Here is a 23,988-nt window from a genome sequence, read left to right as displayed (position 1 = left end):
TCGTAATGATGAGGCTTTACAGAAATGCTCTTTGAATATATATGAGGGAGTTGAAGAACTCCGGAGGTTTCGGAGATTAATGAGGATGTGTGCCTTTGTAAGCTGTTTATTGCATTTTGAGCTAAGATAGCAATAATAATAATGATAATACACATGTAAGGTAAATACATTACAGATAAAAAGCTTTTAAAACACAAATCTGGTTCCCCTAAAATGATATTGATAAGAATAGGTGGTCAGCGAATGGGAAAGGAATGGGACGTCAAATTGTGAGGTAACCTGTTGCTGGAATAACCTTTTTTTCTGGGTAAAGAACGTTGATCGAAGAGTTAAATTGTGTGTTTGTTAAGAGGGTTTTGGAGATCAGAGATAGATGGAAAGTCCTGTTTGTTTGCTGTTAGAGGCTGTGGTTGAGAGCTACCTGGGATTTTCCCTGAAAACTCATACTGATCGTTCATGACTGCAAAGGACTATTTATCTGTAAAGCAGCCTCATTTAGTGGCCTGATTTTAAAGAAGTAGGCACAGTGATGCTGTTTTTGGCGGATCTGACCCATGCTGGGGGTGGACTGGCTCTTTGGCAACGCAAGGGCTGCGTTCACAGCACAAGGGTTTGCTGGAGGTGTGCAGAGATACCATCTCACCTAACACGACCATCTCACCAGAAAGCCTAAAGTAAATGCAGATCTAGTGACAAAGTTGAACTTTACTAAATGTACCTTGCCTTATGAGAAGTGGGTTTTGCTATAGCAGAATGAAGTAGAGCCTTGTGAGCTGCTTTCTGTGCCTACTTGGAGCATTTAGTTGGCACTATACGCTGATTTTTCTGGTGCTGAACCCCCAGCTCAGACATGGCTTGATTCCCCTTCAATGCCAGGGAGCTGAAGGGCTCAATCTAGGACTTTCAGCCCCTCCGTTTTTTTGGGGTGTTTATCTTCTAACGTCAGATGCAGAAAGTCTTTGAGAGATCTTACTGGTCTTATTCTGGACTTTTTCCTTTCTTGGTTTTGAATTATTTTTTAATTATTCAGATTGTCACAGAATAGCATCTCTTTAAATGAAGTAATGAGAATTGAAGAGTGTTTTAAAGAAAATGTCACAGTGAACTTGCTTCATATGTACACAGAGTACTACTGTAATGTATTCCCTCTCCAGCAGCAAAATTATGTAGTAGAAATGGTAAAATTTGAGATTTATGGACATGTAGTAGTCTTTGCTCAAGGGCTAACATTAGTACTGCACCTACATCATAAAGGAAATGTTTCTTTCAGAATAGTCCTACCATTATAAAATGATGCCGGTGTGTGTTTCCTGCTCTGATCTGATAAAATATTGTCTTCCTTTGATTAAGATACATTACTAGATTGTCCCTTTTGCGTCCCACTGATGTATTAGCTACCAGTACAACATGATGTGATGTTAATTGCTTGAGCGAACTGATACAGGTTGCATTTTTTCACTTGCTATTTATCCTTCTAGCTATCTGGTTTTTTGTTCTTACACAGCTGCTGTTTCTCCAATATCTGCTTGACTGTCCCAGGATTTGAACATTCAAACCAAGAAATGGCGTGTATCAAAAACTGATAAATGTTTGGTTTCGCCATTTGTGTAAAAAAGCTTACTGGTTTGCTTTGGCATGCGGGAGAGTAACATGTAAATTAATATACTAATTTGTTGCTGTGGATTTGGTGACATCAAAGCAATGAAGTTAATATTTTGACCAGTATGTTATGATGCCTGTGATGATTTATTTTCTGTCTGCTTACTTAGTCCCTACTCTATTTGAGCAGTTTACAAATGGTACTGGTTTTAGCTTTACAATTCCATAGCTAGAGAGCTACTACCCAAGGTAAGAAATCACTTCTGAATTACACAGGGTGTTTATGGATCAACCAGAAATTGAATCCAGCCTGCCTGTTTGTTAACTGCAAAACTGCCCTTCCTTCCAAAACTAACTCAATTTCTTGGGAAACATGTCAGGTGTCTAGAACTAACCCATAGCTGAATCCTGTCTTTTTTTGTGGACAAACACGATTTCTCAAGTGGCTTGAGTTAGAGGCACAGTAAGTGATGACTCACCAGTGAGTCATAGTAACTGCACAGGCCAAATAGAATGTGCTGGCTTAATCTAGTTGAAGAAGTAGAGATTAAACACCCAAATTAAATGAACTTGGGACACTAAAAATTTCAATACAGCTGTTGAACTGTACTTCCTCCACAAAATACTTCTCCAAGTCCTTTCACCATTTCCTCATGCCTCCATATGTCTTCTGCCTCACTCCAGTGGCTGTGCTAGATTTAGTTCAGTATGGGATTTACTGGGAGCCTCTGCTTCTTAGAAACTGTTCAGAAACTCTGCAACATCTAGTTGACATTAATGATAAATAGTTGTCCCTGTCAGTTGTGGTGCAGGGTTTGGTCAGCGATTCCTATGATTTCATCTGTGTCTCCATACTTAGGCCCTCACATGAATGGCAGCATGCTAATCATATATTAAATAAATGGCAAGGAATTGGAGTTTAAAAAAATATGTATCTTTGTAGTGCTATAAGCTGAATAATTCTTTGAGGGTCTGCAGTAATTGCTTGTCTGAGGGCAGCATATAGTGAATGCCTGACTAAAGAAATTTTATATTGTATATTGCAGCAGGCTGGTAGAATAGAAATAGTCAAGTACTGTTACATCAGCTTTGCACAGCAAAGGTTTAGAGGAGATAAGGTGAACTGATCTCTTTAGAAAAAGCTAAAGAATAATTATTATATATGTTATCTCATTAATGATGAATAAATTAAAACTGAAATTGGAAGAAAGATTCTAGCCAGTAGAAGAGGAAAGGTCTGGATTAGCTCACCAATGGGAAGGGGGAAAGGTACTTGAAACTTCTTGTCAATGGAGCTGAGCAGTTTATGGAATAAATTGTTGAATAAACTTGGCATTAAAAACTAAAGCTTTTGTTAGGAGAGGTAGATGTCTGACTTGTGTCTTCAAAAGGAGATTGTAAAGCATTTGGTCTGTTTGTTGGTTGGTTTCATATTTTAACAACTGCAAAGTTGCAGTGATTCCACTGAGATATCCAAGAACGGGAGGAACTTTTCCCTCAAGTTTTGTCTTGGGTGTTTTGGGGTATTTTGGTTTGTTGTTTGTTTGGTTTGTGGGTTTTTTTTTTTTTCCACTTTCTTCCTGCATTCCTGTGAAATATTGGCAGTTAGAAACATGAATATCGGGTAACGTCCCCTAATGGTTTTGCTGCTATCGAGAGGCCTCAGGCGCGGGGGTGTCCTGCTCATGTGTAGCAAAGGGGTTGGGTGCAATAGGTGGTTTCTTTGAGTCCTGGGCTCCACCAGGCAGAGAATCCCAACTATCAAGCGTGGTTGAATTCCAGGGAGTTACCTAATTTTGAGGAATGTAGCCTGTAGGAGCGCAGAGCAGTGAAGGAACTTGGTAACTTGAATTACAAGCACACCATTCGCGTGCTCTGTGTTATCTGCAGCTGCTTTTATAACTGATATTTTTAGTCCTCAAAAAAAATATGTGGTGGTGAATTTGTCAGGTTAATGTTTTTACAAAGAATTTAAATGAAGAAAAATACAACACCACAGTTACTAAGTGTAGTGAGTCATTCTGAATAAAATAACAGGATATTTCTGCAAATTTAATCCCACAGAACTTCCATTGACAACAGCACATGTTTTTGCAGAAGTAACATTTAGCTTTTTACCCATTTGTCCATACATTGTAGAACCTTTTTTTCTGTATTTTATGCACATATTTACTAATGTTACAATGTTTTCTTTTAATCTGCATTTAATATTCACCTTTTAAACTTTAAGTAGCTTTTTTCTCTTGTGAGAAGTACTTGCCTCTGATCTTTCTTCTCTGCCAGTAGTTTCTACATCTCTGGCTTATTTTTTTCAAAGTTGTTTTTTCTTCAGGTTGTTTTTTTCTATGTGCAAAACCAATCTCATCTCTTTATACTATGTAAAATGTTCCCATCTGGTCTGCTGTGTTTCTTTCTCACTGCAAATGTTGAAATTTAACATGCTTGTCGAAATCAGGGTATGATTGTTGTAGAACCTGCTATTACAGTACAACTTCTGCATGGACATGGTGTCTATACAGAGGGTTCAAACTCTAGAATTTAATTTTTCAGGTTTTAGCATTTTCTGTTTTGTCTGAAAATTTTATTTTCTAACCCACATAGCTGCAATTAACTTCCTAAACATGAAGTGGGCATAAACTCAATTTAAAGTCAGCATGTATTTGTGTCTATGGCCCTTCTTTGCATACAGATATCTCAAGTTTCTAGTAAAAGTTAATCATGGCACTTGAAAGGACATTCCTGGTATTCGCATAATATAATGAACAAGGGGCCAGGACAAAGGTATCTGGAAGAGGAGAGAAGGTAGAGGAAAGGAGATTAAAAGGGATGAAGGGAAAAGCAAAAATAAGATTAAAAGAGAGAAGTGAAGGAAACTGCTGCAGTGATTATGAGCTTCAGAAAGAAGGCCTTGGATATTTACAGAGTAAAAGAGTAGCTTAGGTTTGACAGGGCCTCTGGCAGTCATCTAGTTCAAACCTGGGTTCGAAGCACAGCCAACAAGAAGAGGTCACAGAGATACAAGAACAGGCTGTATCTCTGAGAATGTAGGTTCTAGCTCTGGGCAACCTGGTACTGGACCATCATTACCCCCTAGCTGGACTTATTCCAGTATGTCAATGCTTTTCTTGAAGTGAGGAGCCCAAAAGTGGACACAGTGATTCAGGTTCAGGCTCAGAAGTGCTGAACAATCATGTTTCCTGGCCCAGTGACCACATGTATTTGTGTCTATGGCCCTTCTTCGCATACAGATAACGCAGCCTTGTATGCGACTGGCCTTTCCTGCAAGGGCGAACTGCTGATTGACATCCAATGGATTCTCCAGCTCCTTGTCTGCAAATCTGTTTTCTAGCTTGTTTATACCATTGTGAAGGGTTATTCCAACCCAGGTGGAAGACTCTGCGGTTGCTTTTGTTGAACTCCGTAAAGTTCTTGTCAACCCATTTCTCCAGCCTGTCAAAGACTATCTGAATGCAGCCCTGCTCTCCAAAGTATTAACTGCTCCATCCAATTTTATGTCATTCCCCAACTTGCTGAGAGTGCACTCTGTCCCGTCACCCAGGTTGTTCATAAAGACAATAAATAGCGTTGGCCCCAGTGTGGATCCCTGAGGGAAGCTGCAAGTAACTGGCAGCCGCTTGGACTTTGTGCTGCTCATCAGAACCCTTTGAGTCTGGCCTTGCAGCCAGTTTTCCTTCAGTCTGCTTATCCAGTCCACATCTCCTGAGTTTTTCTTCAAGGACACAAGAGGAGGCTGAGTCCATCCTGAAGTCAGAGCGTACAACAATCACTGCCTTCCCCTTCCTTGTCCACAGTGCCAGAGTCACCCTTGGTAAAGCGATATGGTAATGGCTTCTGGGAGATTTGCTCTGTAACTTTCTGAGGGACAGAGCTGAGGCTTGCAGCTACCTGAATCCTTGCCGTCCTTAAAGATGGGTGTGACATTGGCATTTTTCCAGTTATGAGGCATCTGCCCTGATCCCCACAATGTTTCATCTCCTTCAGTGCCCTGAGGAGCATCCCATCTGGTCCTGTTGACTCCTGTATGGCCAGTTGGGCTCAAGAGCTTTCTGACTGTCCTCCTTTGCAGCAAGTGTTGTTGCTCCAGTCCCACAGGGACCTGGGAGCCCAGAAGGCAAAACTAACCAGTAAAAACTGAGGCCAAAAAAAGGCACTGGGTACCTTGTCTTTTTCCGTGTCCTTTGTCACTAGGTCCCTTTTTCCACCAGGCAGGGGGTCCACATTTTCCTTAGCCATCCTTGTGTTGTCCCTTACTGTGTCAGTCATATTCTAGTGTTGTTTCATAGATAACTCCTCTGAAAGACCTTCTGTAGATCAGCAGCATCTCAGAATAGGTATTATAAAATAAGGCATGAATAATGCGTGGAAAATTCTGAAGGCAACATAAAAGGTTAATTGAAATTTTCCAAGTACAGAATTATATAGTGAAGGTTGAGGGCAAAAGTTTAAAATTAATAGGAACCAGTTTTTACACAGTGGATTCACCTGTACAAATGAGTTTCACAAAATATTTTGGAAGGCACTAGTTTTGACATTTTAAAAAAAGATACCTGAATGGGTATTTGTCTAATGCATATTTACACTAGGTATGAACTCTGTCTAAAAAACCCCAAAAGTGATGTCTTTGGAGGCGCACATCTGTGGTGCCCATGAACTTACTGTTTTAGGACAAAAGGTCTATCACTAAGTTTCCTCTAGGTTGTCAGGTACCGAGCAGCATCAGACAACTGGACTTTGAATTACACGGATCACTATCCCATATGGGGGTGGTGCTTTCTGTGGTCTTTGTTGACACTAACTGTGAATATTAACATTTAAGGAGCCTTTTAACTTTCTCTACTCTCTTTTTAAAATACACTTGCAGTTATGGGAAATTCCTTTTTGTACTTTCCCATCTTATGATTGAGCACACTTTTGCATGTAAAATGTCTGTGTCTGAGTCACTGTTTATCACAGGAAGAATAAAACCTGAAAAGCATGCCACAGTTTTGTTACTCTCTCAGGTCATTTGGTAAGAGTAGAAGTAAATAATTGAAAATTACTTTGCTAAAAAGGGAAAAGATTTTGCTTTTTTGTTCTCTCTTCACTTATAAAACCTGATTTACTTCAATTAATGTTGTCTACAATTGAAGCACTTCTAATGAAGGATTATTTTTCTATCGACTCTTCCAACTTAACTTGAATTTATTCTAAGAATGTGTTGTGTGTCTCTTTTGGTTTTGTAAGAAGGACTATATGCAAAATTGAACATTTTTCAGTAGTTCCTGAGTTAGCATTCTCTAGACATTCAAGTGCATCTGACTGTGTTAAACTGATGGTACTAAGAATGTTTCTGTAATTAAACTGTATTTAAGTCCTCAGAGAGGAAGCTTTTCAGTAAGCTGAACTTCAAATACAACAAACAAAATGATAATGAAATGCTCTTAAGCCACAGCCCATTAAATGCGTAAAAATAATATTTGAAGGTTTTTTTTCATGGCTGTGGGTGTCACATTTGGCAGTTATTCAGGAAATGTGGGGTTTAGTATTCAGACCATCATTTCATGTAGTATTACTCCTATCCATACATCAGGGTGTCAAACTCATTTTCAGTGGGGGCCACATCAGCCTGCCGGTTGCCTTCAAAGGGCCGGATGTAATTTTAGGACTGGATAAATGTAGGAGTAGTTACATTTTACGTGAATTAATAACGCAACATTCAGATCTTGCCAACTGTTCTTGGCATTTAGCTCTGCACCTCAGTTTTGAGGTGCTTCCTGTTCCCTCTTTTCCTTTCAAGTTTCAGGCCTGAAAACTGTTGATTAGAGTTACCGTTCGAAACTTAGATCACATAAGGACTGGCCTTTAAAACATTTGTACACAACGTAATTTTTGCTATGCCTTAAATACATTGAATCTTTATTCTTTTAATGTCAGAACACTGCTCACTGCAGAAGAGAAAGTCCTCTAATCTTGATCTTCTGTAATTATAACATCTTCAGGGAATGGAAAGTCCTTTACTAGTATTTTTACATTTTACATACACGTAAGTACTCTACATTTATCCAGTCCTAAAATTACATCCAGCCCTTTGAAGGCGACCACCAGGCTGATGTGGCCCCCAGTGAAAATGAGTTTGACACCCCTGCCATAGTTCCTTCAGAAGGAAAATGTATTTTTCAGTGAACACTTCAAGTTATTTGGGTCCTGGTTTGGGCTGTTGGCAGAATTCCCGCTGTGCATCATAGTAAGTTCCCTTTCGTGTAAAGGCCCATGGAAACTGCAACTGTTGAAAGCTTTCAGAACCTGGTGAGCAGTGAAAAATCACCCGTTGCAGTGTCCCACGCCTGTTGGACACACGGCAGCTCCGAACCATGGGCGAGGGTTCAGCTGGGGGACACGTGCCCTTTGCAGATGCCCCCGCTTCCTGCTGCCTGCAGCTTGCTGCCCGCAGGTCACTGCCACTGCGGCTCTGCCTGTGCAACGGGCCATTTCTACCCTGAAGTGACTTTTTTTTATTTCCCCTCCTCCATCTTAGGAAATATTTTTCTTGTAGAATCTCCTATATCCATGCTTTTGGCATTGATTCTGCTGTGGCCTTGCCTGTTGTTTATAATATAGGGTTTAGTTTTCTGGGTGTTTTGAGAGGAACACAGGCTTTGTATCTGCCCTTCAGAGGAGGGACACGAAGCTGGTGAGGGGCCTGGAGCACAAGTCTGATGAGGAGCAGCTGAGGGAACTGGGGCTGTTTAACTTGGAGAAAAGGAGGCTGAGGGGAGACCTGATTGCTGTCTGCAACTACCTGAAAGGAGGTTGTAGCATGGAGGGGGTTGGTCTCTTCTCCCAAATAACAAGTGATAGGACAAGAGGAAATGGCCTCAAGTTGCACCAGGGGAGGTTTAGATTGGATATTAGGAACAATTTCTTCATGGAAAGGGTTGTCAGGCATTGGAACAGGCTGCCCAGGGAAGTGATGGAGTCACCATCCCTGGAGGTGTTTAAAAGACACGTAGATGAGGTTCTTAGGGACATGGTTTAGTGCCAGAGTTAGGTTGACAGTTGGACTCTATGATCTTAAGGGTCTTTTCCAACCAAAGTGATTCTGTGATTTTATATGGATGAAATGCACTGTTGTGTGTTCACAAGCTTAATCAAGCTATCTGGTCATTGTAAAAGGTGCTTGGGTCTTAAATTCTACGAAACTTCTTCCAATTAGGATTTAGAAATTGAATAAACATCTTGTGCTGTGATTAAGGTGAGGACCCTAAGAAAGTTAGTTATTTGTAGGGCCGTGGAACTCCATGGCAAAGGGAAATTAAACCACATGGTCAATATTCTCATCTTAGATACTGCAGTATATTGGCAGTCCTCTAACACCTTACACATAAGTGAATATGAAGCTTAACTTGATAGGTGAAGTGGTTTCCATGACCTTTAGGGACAGGTATAACCTTTACCATTTGTGCACTTGGATCAAAGTGGTTTTGTTCTGATGCAGGAGACAATGGCTGTTCTTTGTGTGTATTATATATTACAGAAGCAGTCTGCTATTAGGCTAAGTATGTTGCCTTCTCTCCTACCTCCAGTCCTAAACATCTGGAAATACGATACTTTTGTTCACCTATTTCTTCTTTACAAGGATATTTGCCAAAGACTAGCAGTTCATTATTTGCTAATTAATCTGTTATCCTGAATGCCACAACTTGCCTGATAATTACTTCCCAAGAAAGACCTTTGTTTGCAAGGTGGTAATATATTTTGATTGTTATGTACTTAGGATTAATTACTTTTTATTCTTTTACACTACTGTTGCCAGTATCATTCTTATTAACCATCTGTATCTTTTCTTTTTGCAGTTTGGGTCCTGTGTTTGCTCTGTTTGTACCATTTTATTCCTCCATTCCAAGAGTGCAGGTGACACAAGTATTAGGCCATTTTTCTATCACAAACAAGACACTGGTCTATATATTGGGTTTACAGGTATGGTGTGTACTTGCTTGTTTATTTTTTAATGAATTACTGATGTAATAGTATTTCTGTATGTTCATCTATGAATTTTGATGCTTCCATGAGTATGATTTTATGTATGTTTAGCTAGTGACTGTCCCATCAACTAAAATATTGAAAAATGTGTTGCTAGTATACATTTCTATATGCTGAAGTGGTGGGCAAATGATCTGTTCTTCTCTTGTCTTCTTCTGTCTTGATTCTCTTACACAGGAAAATATAATAGTAAATTCTGCAAATTTTTTTGGTCAGTGAAATGAACTAGATGAAAATAGATGAAAACAGAACCTGATGCTAAGGCATATGTATCTTTATCCTTCCTAATTTGCTTTTATTCTTGATTTTGTTTGTTTTCCCCTTGTTTATTAGAGCTCAAACAAAGCTATAGAATACTGTATTTTTCTATGGTAAGGCTGTCAGTAAATAATCAAGATTTTGTCTGAATTCCACTTCTGTATAAATTAATATTGTTTGTATATCGAGCATTACCATGTGACAAGTAATTTTAAATACTTGAATGTAGAGCATAGCAATATAATGTAGTATTATGTTACATATGAGTGGAAAAATAGAGGTACTTGGTACAGAAAGGCAAAAAACCCCAATAGCCTAGAAATGAATATCCACTCATGTCACAACCTGAATTATGAAACAGGAGACATGCAAACTTATGAGAAATTGTACTAATTTTTATATATTCCAGAGACTCTAAAATAGCTCTAAGACGAGCAACGGAAAGCACCATGGTTATATGAAGTGTGGTAGACAGCATTTTAGAATGAATGATCAGTTTCAGCATATTGACTTGTGCTCCACGTGAACATTTCATTGATTCATTGTGCTCTTCAGCCTTTGGATTTCTTCAGTTTCTGCTTCAGCACCTTGTTTTCTCAATCTTTCAGAAATCTTATTTCCTCTCTTGTGAAACCATCAATACCTTTGTTATTCCAGTCTTTGGGAAAGCCCTGATTTGTCTGAGCTCTTTCCCATCATGTCCTTTGCCTTTTGCCTTCACACACACCTCTGACGCAGAGCGCTGCTGTTCCTGGTCGCTGTATCTTTGCTGCATCTCTCCCAGCTGCGTACAGAAACACTGCTGCTGTCACACAAACGCTGTGGGAAAAAATCATTTGCCTCCTCCTCGTTTGTCAACTCTACCCTTATCTCAAGTCACTTTTTCCATAGTCAGAAGTCTAGAGGGAAGGTGTTCTCATGATTCAGTCAGCATCGTGCAGAACGAACTTAGTAACCAGTATCAGTCTTAATTTTCAGCCCATTTTTCCAGTTGGTAATAACCTTCTCCAGGTGATTAATCGCTTACTTTACTAGAAATGATGGGCTGCCTTGTTGGCTCATCAGGATTTTTCGTTTAAGTTCACTCTGACCTTTTCTGTGATTTCACGTCAACAAATGTGCCTATGGGTGAGAACTCGATTTCTTCAATTTTGATGCTCAAGCTTAGTCTCTCCATGACTGCACATCAGAGTGCTTCACTTACACTGCCTGACTGGCTTGGAACTCTTCTCCTGTCGCTGCTGAGTCATTTCCTTTGCTTCAGTCTGTCTTTCAGACTTGTTTTTCTGTGCAGCCTATAACTGACATCCTGTTATACTTAGTATGCTATATGAAAATAAAATGTATTGTTCTATAGAAGGAGAACAATTGTTGGATCCCTGTGTTTTTTCCACTTATGCTGCTTCTGGAATACATCTTTTATTAATGTTAAGCTGAATTTTCAGAGAAAGAAATGTCTGACTTTTCCCTTGTTACGATAAGTACATAGCCAATTATAATATTGCAGCATAGTAGCTCAGACAACAACAGCTATGTAAAATTAAAATTTTAAATCACTGCTTTTGTCTTCTAGCTCTTAACCTCTGGTTCCTACATCTGGATTTTAGCCTTAAGTGGACTGGTAAGTCTTACTATTTTAAAAATTGTCTGTTGCTTATTATACAATCAGTGCAGTATATTTGGACTCAAAAAGAACAGGAAACAGTGACTCGTGTTTTTATTTTTAATGATAAGTAGAGAGTTTTCATCTTTAACTTCCAAAGGTGTAAAGCACTGGCTGTCTGGTGATAAATGGACAGACAACAAAAGTCATGGTTAATATTTACAGGCTGCTTTCTGACCCCCTGAAATTAATTTTACTGCCATGGATATAGCTTTAGACCCATAACTATAAATGAGACTATTGAGGAAATGGTAGAAATATTTACCCTATTTTTTCCTCAGTTTTCAGCAAGCCTCAAGGTTTTATTCTAGGAATCAGATTTTAACAACTTTGCTGTGAGGATTTTTCATGTTTTGCTGGTCTCCTAGGACACCTGTGTTATAGCTGTTTCTCACTATGGTAATGGCAGTAAGGGTGCAAAATCACTTTCTTCACGCCAGTCAGATAAAGTCGGTGTGGTCTGTCCTTAGCACTTAGTGCTAAAACAGATTGTACTAAATCTTCCAGATTGTTAGATACTGGTAAGCTTTTTTAAAAGTTTTACCAATTTATAAATTAGGAGCTCAGACTCAGATTTCTCAGCCCAAAATATTGTCAGCTTTCAAACAGTGAAAGTGTCACCTCTTCAGAGAAACTCATTTTTAAGTTGATGCAACCTTAAGAAGAACTTAAATAGTGCCCTTGCTATTTAGAACCTACTAATTTGAATTTGTATTGAGCTCACAGCGAAATGCCAGTGGACACTTCATGCTTTACTGCTATAACTCAGTAGTTTGGTCTCTTACCATTTGCATTGACTGTTCCAAAATATTCTGTGAGCTCACAGGGCAACTAACAGGAGTGGCAAAGCAGTAAATGGTGCGGTTTGCTCAGCAATTTGGTCTGACCATAAATGTCAATTAAAACAGTGCGAGTAACAAACCAGAATTTCTCTCTTCTGGAGATCAGCCCAGGCCTCAGTGCCTGTCTGAGGATCTGTGACTTCCTCCAAATGCTCTGCCCTTCCTGTTGCTCTTCTGGCTCTTTTAATAGCCCTTCCTTTTGAACAGGTGTTCATTAGAGAGGGAAGGAAAGGAAAGGCATTTTAACTCCGTCTTTCCTGGTGACAGGAACTTTATGGGCCTACAAGAAAGACGGGACAGACTTTTTACCAAGGCCTGTAGTGACAGGACAAGGGGCAACACTTTTAAACTAAAACAGGATAGATTGAGACTAGATATAAGGGAAAAATTTTTTACAATGAGGGCGGTAAAACACTGACACAGGATACCCAGAGAGGTGGTAGATGCCCCATCCCTGGAGACATTCAGGTCCAGCCTGGATGGGGCTCTGAGCAACCTGATCTAGTTGAAGATGTCCCTGCTCATTGCAGGGGGTTGGACTAGATGACCTTTGAAGGTCCCTTCCAACCCAAACTATTCTATGTATACTTGGTTATAAGTATGTGTGTGTATATATATTATACACATTTATATATGTCAGAAAGACTTAGAACAGCTGAAATATTTTTTTCGTGTTATATTATGCAGTTCTTATTCTAATTCTCTTTTTATGTACAATTTTATACAGCTGTATAATGCAACTTTCTTAGGATTCTGTTTCATAAATACCCTTTTTTTAATTGCAGATTGACCATATGTTTTACACAAGTGCAAGTCCATAGGAATAAATTGAACTTTCTCTGTGTTATGGAAATGCTTAAAAAATCATTTGAAGTTTTCATATTGTTTCAGTCAGCATTAATTAAGCCATCATCAATGATGATGTGTTTTCAGTCTCGTTTTTTCTGCAGCAAGCTGGGAGCTGCACTCTACTATTTTGTACTAAGTGCAATTTGGAAAGAAGTTCATGTTACGAATTTCAGCACTTTTTTTGCAGTGCATATCTGTCACACTTCTGTGAATAAGAAGTCACTTTTTCTCCTCTGTTAGAAATTATAATTTGGTACCTTTTGAGAAAACTTGATAAATGAGTAAAGTTTCACAGTGTGTTAAATAATCTGAAGAGGGATATGAAATACAGTGAAGGCACCTTTTAGCAGTACAAGTGTATATATTTGATAACATATATGTACAACTACAGAAATACGTAGGTTGTCAAATCAATGTTAAGTCATTCCGACAACCTATGTATTTTTTAACTTCTTAGTGTTCTTGACGTTTTCTAACATACTGCATCTTTGGTGAATCAAATTTTTGTGTATTCATACAAAAAGGCTGAGTAAATGCATGAGCAGCAAGTCAGCTAGGTGTGATATTTAGTCAGTAGTTCATTGCCTGTTGGACACTTCACTTTCTGTATTTTTAGCTCTAAAGATCGCTGAGACACTCATATGACTGTACATGATGCTGTTCTGCAATTCAGCTTTTGTAGCACTTCTGCTTATGTGGAACGTTAACATGTGGACGGTGCCGGCATGATTTCTGAATTGTTGTCAGTTTCCACTTTCTCTTCACCATCTTCCCCATTTAGGCGTATTCAAATTCTCACAATCTATATTATAACATTTAATGAACTCTCTTAGACCAAACAGGAGATGACTTTCCAGGTAGGAGATGTGGCACTGGAGACAGATTTTTGTGTTAATCCTTGCTAATGCTGCTGGACTTTCCTGTGAATTCCAGGCAGGGTATAGAGCGACTGGGAATTGTACCGCCTTGAGTTCTTGTTTTCAGTGGTTTTGATCATCACAGAAACGTGTTTGTGTGTGCGTATGTGCTTGCGTGTGTGTGTGAGCCTATGTATGCCAGCAGGCATTGATGTCATGTGCCTGGTGACAGGGAATTCTAGACAATTTGTGGTTTGACACTGGGTTGTTCTCAGTTGCGGAGATTACAGCACATGTTTTGTTATTGGAATACAAAAAATCTGCTGTGTCTGTCTTTGCCATAAGGTATCTCTTCCTAGGTCTCTGATTTTGAATCAACATAGGAATACAGACTTGAAGGCAGGTTCTTTACTCTCCAGATGAAACTACAGTACCTCTCAATCATCATTCTTTCAGTATGTCATTGTGGGCCTGGTAATTTCAGTTGCTGCTATGCTGTGTAAAACATGCTGTTTAAATACATGATGCTTATTTACAAAGAAGGGAGAATTTAAGAAGCAGACTGTAAACAAATTCACCAATCTGATATTATCAGTAACCTACAATGTTGTTCTTAGAATTTATGAGACTAATTTAGTTTCTTTTGATTTATTTTGCCAGGAGTATACCATACTTGGTACATACAGTCCAGATTTGTTTCTTATGATAAGAGGTTTTTTACATCATAGAATTAGGAAACTTCATATAGAGATGCAGATGTGTCATGAAAGTCGTATAACCTCTTTCCATTTGCCTTTAGCCAGAAACTCTTTCAATAGTTGTTTACAGAAGTGCTTCCATATAATGTGTATTGCTCAATTTAGTAAAGGCCAGAAACAGTTTCCCTACCTATTTTTTTTTTTGTTTAAAATGGTTAAAACACCTTAGAAAACGGTATCCACTTGAATGTTTTGTTGGACACATATATATCAACACATCTTCTCTCCCTTTTTTCAACCCCTTGAAAATCTCTTGGGTTCTCAGCATACATTTGTCATTGCTATACTCTTGCTGGACTGAAATTTGAGGAGCATGTCAGGGCTCACTCAGTCATAGCTACAGCAAACCTGCTGCAAGAAGTAAGCTCAGGTTGGTACCAGCTGATGAGATATGTGCACTGAGACACGCAGTTCCCTCCACTCACTAGTATCATGTCATCATACAGATCTCATGCCAGGGTTTCTGTTAACCAGGGAGCTAGGGCTATATTTCTTCAGGGAAAGGTATTTTTCAGGCCCTTTCTGTGATTTTACTGTTTTAGACTCTTTTCTTCTTATCTAGTATCATTTGTTTATTTGTTTGCAAGGTGATCTGCATTGCATAAAGTTCAACATTTGGAATATCCCAAGTCTTCTGTGAGCTGCCTTGAATTTGGGTAGAGTTCAGTTCAAACCATCAGCAAGTTTGCTGATGACACCAAGCTGGGAGGAGTGGCTGACACGCCAGAAGGCTGTGCTGCCATCCAGCGAGACCTGGACAGGCTGGAGAGTTGGGTGGGGAAAAATTTAATGAAATATAACAGGGGCAAGTGTAGAGTCTTACATCTGGGTAGGAACAACCCCAGGTTCCAGTATAAGTTGGGGAATGACCTATTAGAGAGCAGCGTAGGGGAAAGGGACCTGGGGGTCCTGGTGGACAACAGGATGACCATGAGCCAGCACTGTGCCCTTGTGGCCAGGAAAGCCAATGGCATCCTGGGGTGTATTAGAAGGGGGGTGGTTAGTAGGTCCAGAGAGGTTCTCCTTCCCCTCTACTCTGCCCTGGTGAGACCACACCTGGAATATTGTGTCCAGTTCTGGGCCCCTCAGTTCCAGAAGGACAGGGAACTGCTGGAGAGAGTCCAGCGCAGGGCAACAAAGATGATTAAGGGAGTGGAGCACATCCCTTATGAGGAAAGGCTGAGGGAGCTGGGGCTCTTTAGCTTGGAGAAGAGGAGACTGAGGGATGACCTCATTAATGTTTATAAATATGTAAAGGGTGAGTGTCACAAGGATGAAGCCAGGCTCTTCTTGGTGACAACCAACAGTAGGACAAGGGGTAGTGGATTCAAACTGGAACACAAGAGGTTCCACTTAAATATGAGAAGGAACTTCTTCTCAGTGAGGGTGCCAAAGCACTGGAACAGGCTCCCTGGCAGTTGTGGAGTCTCCTTCTCTGGAGACATTCAAAACCCACCTGGACACATTCCTGTGTAACCTCATCTAGGTGTTCCTGCTCCGGCAGGGGGATTGGACTAGATGATCTTTTGAGGTCCCTTCCAATCCCTAACATTCTGTGATTCTGTGAAACTGAAACTGTCTTAACTTTACAAATGCTGGTTTCTAAAACCTTGTTTACTTTGCAGATTTTACTAAGCCAAATGCAACAACCTTCTGCATTGTTTCGATGCTATACCGTGATTTGCTTTTCTCAGACTGTATGAAAAGTTGGGCTTCTTATAGTCTAGATGTTGAAAAACTGTAGAGAATCTGTAATTTAGAGCATGTACTTTAAAGGCTTAAGGTTAAGACAAAGTTCAGACAGTGTTCAGTGCTTGGTTATAATTTCAGTTCTGATTTTTGAGTGCTTTAGTTCTTCTTCATAATTTTGAAGTTGCTAACTTGGTTTTACATAGACGACACATATCTGTTGTTAAATGCTTAGGTTTGTACTTTGGATTGTTTCGAGTTCTTTTGTTAAGAACTTTATTCATCCTTTCTGTTTGTTATTCATTCGGCTGAGGTGTTTCTCTATAGCCAATTCCTGTCCTTTAGGATCACCATGTATAGGATAAGAAGTGATTGGGCTGGGGAATGAAATATTTAACCAGACTTCAGCGTTTTTTTAGTTCTTGTCTTGAAAATAACATTATATAGTTAATATCCAATGGGATCTAAGAATCACTGACTTTCTTGCTGTTGTTTTTCCTTTTCCACATCTTTCTGAAGTGATTTTGAACAATCCTTAATGAATTATTTTTGTTGTTTAAAAAAATGCCTTGAAGGGAATGCAGAAGCATTTGTGTTACTGCACAGTGCAGTATTCACACTTAAAATATCATCCCTTCTTCATACTTAAAATTAGTATTAAATATGTGTGGAATTTCTTGAAGAGAATTGCTGATCAGAGCCAGATAACATAGTATGCAGTTACCTCCACATTCACGTCCTGCCGTGTGTTCCTCTTCATCCTCCACTTAGTCTGGACGTGCTCCAGTCATTCACGTTTAGTCTTATATAGATCTTGAGTCAATGTCAAGGTATGATATTCCTTGAATTCTCTGTAATAGTTTAATTATAAATAGTGACTCAGGTAAACCTAATTACATCTAGATAAATGTCTTGTGGTAGTGCTTTGGTGACATGGAAGAGTCAGTCAACTAGGATTGAGTTTGGGTAATTTAAAAAATATATGAAAGCTATGCATTAATTGTTTTATGCTGTTGATTTATAGCTAGGCAATATTTTAATTGTAGTTAATAAAGTTAATTATTTGCAATAACTGAAATCACATTTTTAGTTCATGGTTTTAAAGTTGGAATTATGAAAAGGTATAGTGAAGCCAAAACTTATTAGAAGTATGAAATTTAAATAGAACAATATAAAGAAGTAATTAAATGGTCTGTTGCTGTTTTGAATATTGTTATTACGTGAAGTAAAATCTAATGCACTCAACATTAATAACGCTTTAAAAAAACCTCTCATTGCTGTAGTATTTTTTCATCTTGAGCTTTTTTTCACCCCAATGCCTGGTAACCGACTGCTTCACAGTGCATTTCTGACTGGAAAAAATGACACAAAAGGAGGATATCCCTAAGGGTATCTTTTAAACAGTTTTATAAATATATTGTAGCCTTCTCATTGATTTTTTTTCTTTTTTAAGTTTAAGTCTATAGTTTTGTGGAAGCGTTGGGTAATCACAGCAGGACATATTTTTTATAATTTTCAGTAGCAAGAGACATAATTTTTAGAAGAAATAACTGAAGAAAATTTAAATAAATCCAAGACCGCTGATTATTTAGAGGTTTCCTGGTCGTGTCTTGTCTTTAATCGCAACTAGTATTTGAGCCTTTGGGTTTGCAACTGGTTTGCAACCAGTGAGCCTGGTTGGAGCTGGAACTGCCGCTGTCTGTTCAGCTAAGGCTGACCGTACACGCCAGGTACAGTGACCCAAAACATCATTTTCAGTGTCATTGACCACACCATCAAGAAATCCCATTAAACATCCCATGGGTGTTGCTCTGTAGGTCTGCTGGGCTGCTCTGCCAACTTCATGAGCTGGGCTTTCTAGCTCAGGCCTGAGCACCACACTAGGACACTTGCATGGATCCTGTTTTGCCTGTCAGCAAAGGTCCTATATACACATCTACCCATGTCACAAAGTGCTACACAGGTCTTTATTCTGTAGTTGCATCATATCACACATTACTGTGGATTCTGTTCTAAAAACTGCAACAAAAGGATTTACCATATTAAAAATATGAATAAAAATATTGACCAGAATACAGTTTTAAGACCTGATATTCAAATTAAACACTAATCCTTTTTGGGATTGTATGGATAACCACAGCTTTTTTTCAAGAAAGTTTGTAAAGACACAGAAAGTATTACCCCCACTTTTGTTTTCTTTTTTCTTCTTGTCAGTGTTTCTTGAAGTCCCAGCTCAAGGAGTCAGGAGCTTTTGGGGAATGTCAGCTTTCCTAGTAGTAGAATAAGCTTTTAATCCTTGTGCAAACTACTGCTTCAAAATCAAAATAACATCCCAAAGGCTTAGAAATCATAAAGCAAATGAAAAAAAAAAAAAAAAAACCACAACAAAAAACCAAAACACCAAAAAAAACCCACCCACCCACAAAAAACCCCACCACAACAAAAAAAAAAACCCAACAAAAACTAATGCCGAAAACTCATTGTGATTTTAAGACAATCTAGCTAGTCACTTTTTGGAACTTGAGTTGTGATTTCTAAATATTTGACATTAATTTTACTGTATATATATCAGAAGTGTTGCTAATACTAGTGAGACTATTCACTTATTTAAAAATCTGCATGTGCTGAAGTATTTTCCTAAATGAAAATACATATTTTATGTGTAACCAGTGTGGCTCCCCTTTGCTGATAGTGCTTCCCACTAGAGACCTGGTAGTAAGACAGTTCATAGAGTCACTGAGGTTGACATCTAGTCTAGTGCTCTTCTCATGCAGGGCCACCCAGAGCCAGTTTCCCAGGGCCATGTCCTGATGTCTTTTAAATATCTCCAAGGATGGAGACTCTGCCACCTCCCTGGGCAGCCTCAGCATGTGGGTTGTGAAGTGCACAGCCAGAAATAAGAAAGGAAAAGCAATAGAAGAACAGAGATTAGGGAATGAAAAAAGCAGCATTGTCTGTTTGTCTGTCCTAACTTTAGGGCAGGTGCAGATACCCATACCTAAGCTAACAGATATGCTGAATCCCACCCAAAACTCATGTGAGGTATCTGCACATGGGCAATAGTCAATATTCAGTTGACTGACTGTAGTGTGCTTAATTTGAGATCACAGAACCACAGAATGTCAGGCATTGGAAGGGACCTCGAAAGATCATCCAGTCCAATCCCCCTGCCGGAGCAGGAACACCTAGATGAGGTTACACAGGAAGGCGTCCAGGTGGGTTTTGAATGTCTCCAGAGAAGGAGACTCCACAACCTCCCTGGGCAGCCTGTTCCAGTGCCCTGGCATCCTCACTGAGAAGAAGTTTCTCCTCATTTTTAAGTGGAACCTCCTGTGTTCCAGTTTGCACCCATTGCCCCTTGTCCTATCATTGGTTGTCACCGAGAAGAGCCTGGCTCCATCCTCGTGACACTCACCCTTTATATATTTGTAAACATTAATAAAGTCACCCCTTCTCACATTTAGGTGGAACCTCTTGTGTTCCAGTTTGTACCCATTGCCCCTTATCATTGGTTGTCACCAAGAAGAGCCTGGCTCCATCCTCGTGACACTCACCATATGCATATTTATAAACCTGAATGACGTCACCCCTCAGTCTCCTCCAAGCTAAATGTCTCCACATTCTACTGACTGTATTGACTTGATTTTCTCTGTGCTGGGAGCTTGAACACCTTGCTCCTGTCAACTGACGAAGCTGACAACACTCCTACATCAATTAAAGCATCTGAAAAGGAAACTCTTGATTCATCTGTCATACAGGGGATGTTAATGTGGAAGTGAGGCTGTAACTATTTGGGAGAGATGTAGATATTACCAGATATTTCTTCTTCCTGGAAGAAGGAGAACGTAGTGGGAAAGGAGGAGAGAAGGTAATAACTTGTCAGAAGATACTTTCTCTTCTACATCCACAGCTTCCGAGATCCTGTAGAAAAATGGCTTTTAGTTTTCAGTTTGAATTTCACTTCAGAGTTTTCAGTTTCTCTCTCAGCTCTGAGGAAGAGTTTGTGTGCCCACAGTCTGGTCTTCTTGTCAGCTCTGCCACCTGGTTCAGTAAAAGGTAGATTGCTTCTCTCAAGCTTGTCTGGCCTGTACCTGTACACCGTCATGGCTGCAATGGTACCATTGTTTAGAGAGGGAAGCCATGAGAGAAATTCACCTCTGTGTGCATTATACTTTGGAGACCTCTGCCATAGGATGAGTCACGTCTTAGCAGTGCCCATTTTTTGACTATGAAACCAACTTTAAACAACCAGCTCACACGTAGGCTTGTAAAAAACAGATGTCTACATTTGAGCTGATAAATCCAATCATGTTCTCTTATGTAAAGAAGTTTGGTTAACAATACGAGGATGGTCACCTGCAGAGCTCTAGCAGAGACCCAAGGGAACCTGTCCTTAGGCCACAAGTGCAAGTTCAGTGTAGATGTACTGTGCTGAAATGGCAGTACAGTCATGCTTGTGCATACACAGAGAATGACTGACATCTAGTAATGGTTGCCTCTGACCAATGAAGACAGCATTGATGGACTCTGAAGAAAATAATATCTGGAAAGTTTATGAGCCCAGTCATCTGAGAAGGAAATTGAAGAGAATTATTTTTTTATTATTATTATTATCTTATTTTTCTGTAAGCTAACTATTGCAAAAGGCTGTTGATAGTTTTAGTGGATATTTCCGCAAAGAAAACCCAAACAAAACAATCTGTTGTGGTACAGTTACGCTGCAGACTATCACTGCAAGTTGAAAATGCATGTGTAGTGATTTTATTTGTTGTGTGGTTTTCACACGATCTCTCTCGGTTTGATAAATGTTTTTTTCTGCTGGAGTTGAGTACAGAATCCCAACACAAACTTTAACCCCTTGTTTTGATTCTAGTTGTATACAATTCAGAGCATAGAATCATATAATTGTTTTGACTGGAAGAGGCCATCAGGATCATCGAGTCCAACCATAACCTAACTCTGGCACTAAACCATGCCCCTAAGAACCTCGTCTAAATGCATTTTAAACACCTCCAGGGATGGTGACTCCACCACTTCCCTGAGCAGCCTGTTCCAGTGCTTCGCAAACATCTCCATGAAGAATTTTTTTCCTTAAATAAATAAATAAAATACTGCCGTTAAAGCAGATAAAATAGGTATAAAATCATCACTTCATCTTAAGAATACTACTGTTTGCTTTCAGTTTGTTGATATCTGAAAATAAGAGTCTTCAACACATATAATGGATATATTGAAATTATTCAGAACAAAATAATTGAGTATTTGCTGACATATAATTCTGTCAAGTTCTCACCATTAGGCAAAACAATTTTCAATGTCTACTGTGTTTTTTTGTTTGATATCCTTTTTTAATGTTAATCAAGTACAGTGGTTTTAATTATCTCCATAAGTAGTGGAGCATATTTATCATGTAAAATATTGAGGAGCTTCCATGTTTGGTTTACCTAATGCAAAAGAGAAACTAGAGCTACTTCCTTTTTCTAAAAAGTGTATGACTTTGGAGGGACATGAGGGAAGGGGAGAGGAAGTTGAGCTTTCTACAGGGGTGAGGAGAGGTTAGGAAATTTTGTATGAAGGACCAGTACTAAGCTGTGATCTTAAGAAACTGAAAAAATGTAAGCACACTTTTTTCCTGCAGCACGCCAGATAAATGCCAGCATACTTCGTTTCCTCTACGTAGCATTTTGTATATGATACGATATTGTGGATGAGGTTGTAGGATATGATGGTGTGACCATCAGAAAACGACCAAGATGCCTTTTATTAATATGTTGCCAGCCAGAAATTCTCCATTCTGCCAGTGTGAACTTAACTGCAGCATCTTTCTGTGGTGATTTTTCAGAGCCTAAGAAACTCTGGGGGCTCATCTATTTGGGGGAGGTAGCCCTTTAACCTGATGTATAGTGTTGAAGCTGGGATATAATGAGATCGCCTTGTCTTCATTGGGTAAAAAAAGTTAGTTTACTTTCTTAAACACTAGAAATTCACTACATGTCTGTAACAAAAATGGTGTAAAAAAATTACTTTATACTTTTTCAAAGCTTGTTTTCTTAAAAAAAACCAACCAAACATATATATATAAAGTTCTGCATATGAACCAGCCAAAGAGGAAGTTCTTTGGAAATACTTGACATTAAGATGGATGTATGACACTAAACCAGACTGAATCATGAGACTATTTTAACTACAAATGTCTCCATTCTTGGTTTATTGGAAATATGCAAATAGATGTCTCTTCCTCACTAGATGAAACGTCTTGAAAATTTGTTAAAACCAAGCACGACATTTAAAGTTTCTTATATTTCTATCTAATAGCTTTGTAACTGGAGTAGTAAATTAAGGGAAAGAGGAAGGGGAATGGCACTGAAATCCTGAGGGATGTGGAGGTGACAAGGTGAATTGCCAGTGTACCCTTGATGCTCTTCATGGCTGAGTCTGTCCCTCCATCCGTTTGCACTTGTGAAACCTGCAGCCTCACACAATTGCTCTGAACAATTACTGGTCCACAGTTAGTTTCTTGGCAATTCTGTAGAAGGTACACTGCTAGTCCCACACACAGTTTTGTCTTGTTCCTTCACCAGGTGCTTTTTATTTTAGATTTTACTGTGAAGTTTATATTGTCGAACTTATCAACTCCCTGGTCTGTGAGCACAGAAATCCACACATTTGAGTTCTGCAGTGAGTTTCTGTCAAAGGCAGGACAAGGAGGGGCCAGGACAGGAGTCTCCTGTTGAGGAGCAGCAAGGAGAGAGAAGACAGCCCGTTTCAAGTGGTGCCTTGGCTATAGAGACCAGGAAAACTGCTCCAGTGAGCTCAGTAAAGCTAGGAAGGCAGGTAAGAGCCATGTGTGTGAGTCTCACAGGCAGTGCTAAATGACACTCTCCATTATAGCAGTGTCCATAAATGTTTAGCCTTATAAAGCCTTTTCTTCTGATTAAATGCTCAAGAATTAGTTGTTCTCTACAGCTACCTGAAAGGAGGTTGTAATGAGATGAGTCTCAGTCTCTTTGCCCAAATAGGACAAGAGGAAACGGCCTCAAGTTGCACCAGGAGAGGTTCAGGTTGGATATTAGGAAAAAATTCTTTATGGAAAAGGTTGTCAGGCATTGGAACAGGCTGCCCAGGGAAGTGGTGGAGTCACCATCCCTGGAGGTGTTTAAAAGACATGTAGACATGACACTTAGGGACACGGCTTAGCAGTGCATTTGGCAGTGCTAGGTTGACAGTTGGACTAAATGATCTTAAGGGTCTTTTCCAACCTAAACGATTCTGTGATTCTATGACTAGCTACCTCTACTTAGAAAAATATGAGAATGCTTTTATTGTACAACTACTAGTTGGTGCTTGCAGGACGCTTTCCCTTCTGAGACAAACAAGTCCCAGAGTATTGACACTAAAGACATGCTGCTGCTGTCTCTTTGCTGTGTTTTCTA

The 23,988-nt window shown here is 39.4% G+C and overlaps 1 protein-coding gene across 1 annotated transcript in view; it reads left to right on the top strand.

The window, feature by feature from the left end:
- Positions 1–23,988, top strand: part of UBAC2 (UBA domain containing 2) — a 104,340-nt gene that overhangs the window by 55,826 nt on the left and 24,526 nt on the right. The window contains exons 5-6 of the mRNA XM_082043315.1: positions 9,453–9,576; positions 11,471–11,518. Of these exons, the coding sequence (XP_081899441.1) occupies positions 9,453–9,576; positions 11,471–11,518 (172 nt within the window). The remainder of the gene's footprint in view (positions 1–9,452; positions 9,577–11,470; positions 11,519–23,988) is intronic.

The sequence above is a fragment of the Streptopelia decaocto genome (genome assembly GCF_964273445.1).
Source record: "Streptopelia decaocto genome assembly, chromosome: 1".
NCBI lineage: Eukaryota > Metazoa > Chordata > Aves > Columbiformes > Columbidae > Streptopelia > Streptopelia decaocto.
This window is presented reverse-complemented; position numbering and strand designations above follow the sequence as displayed.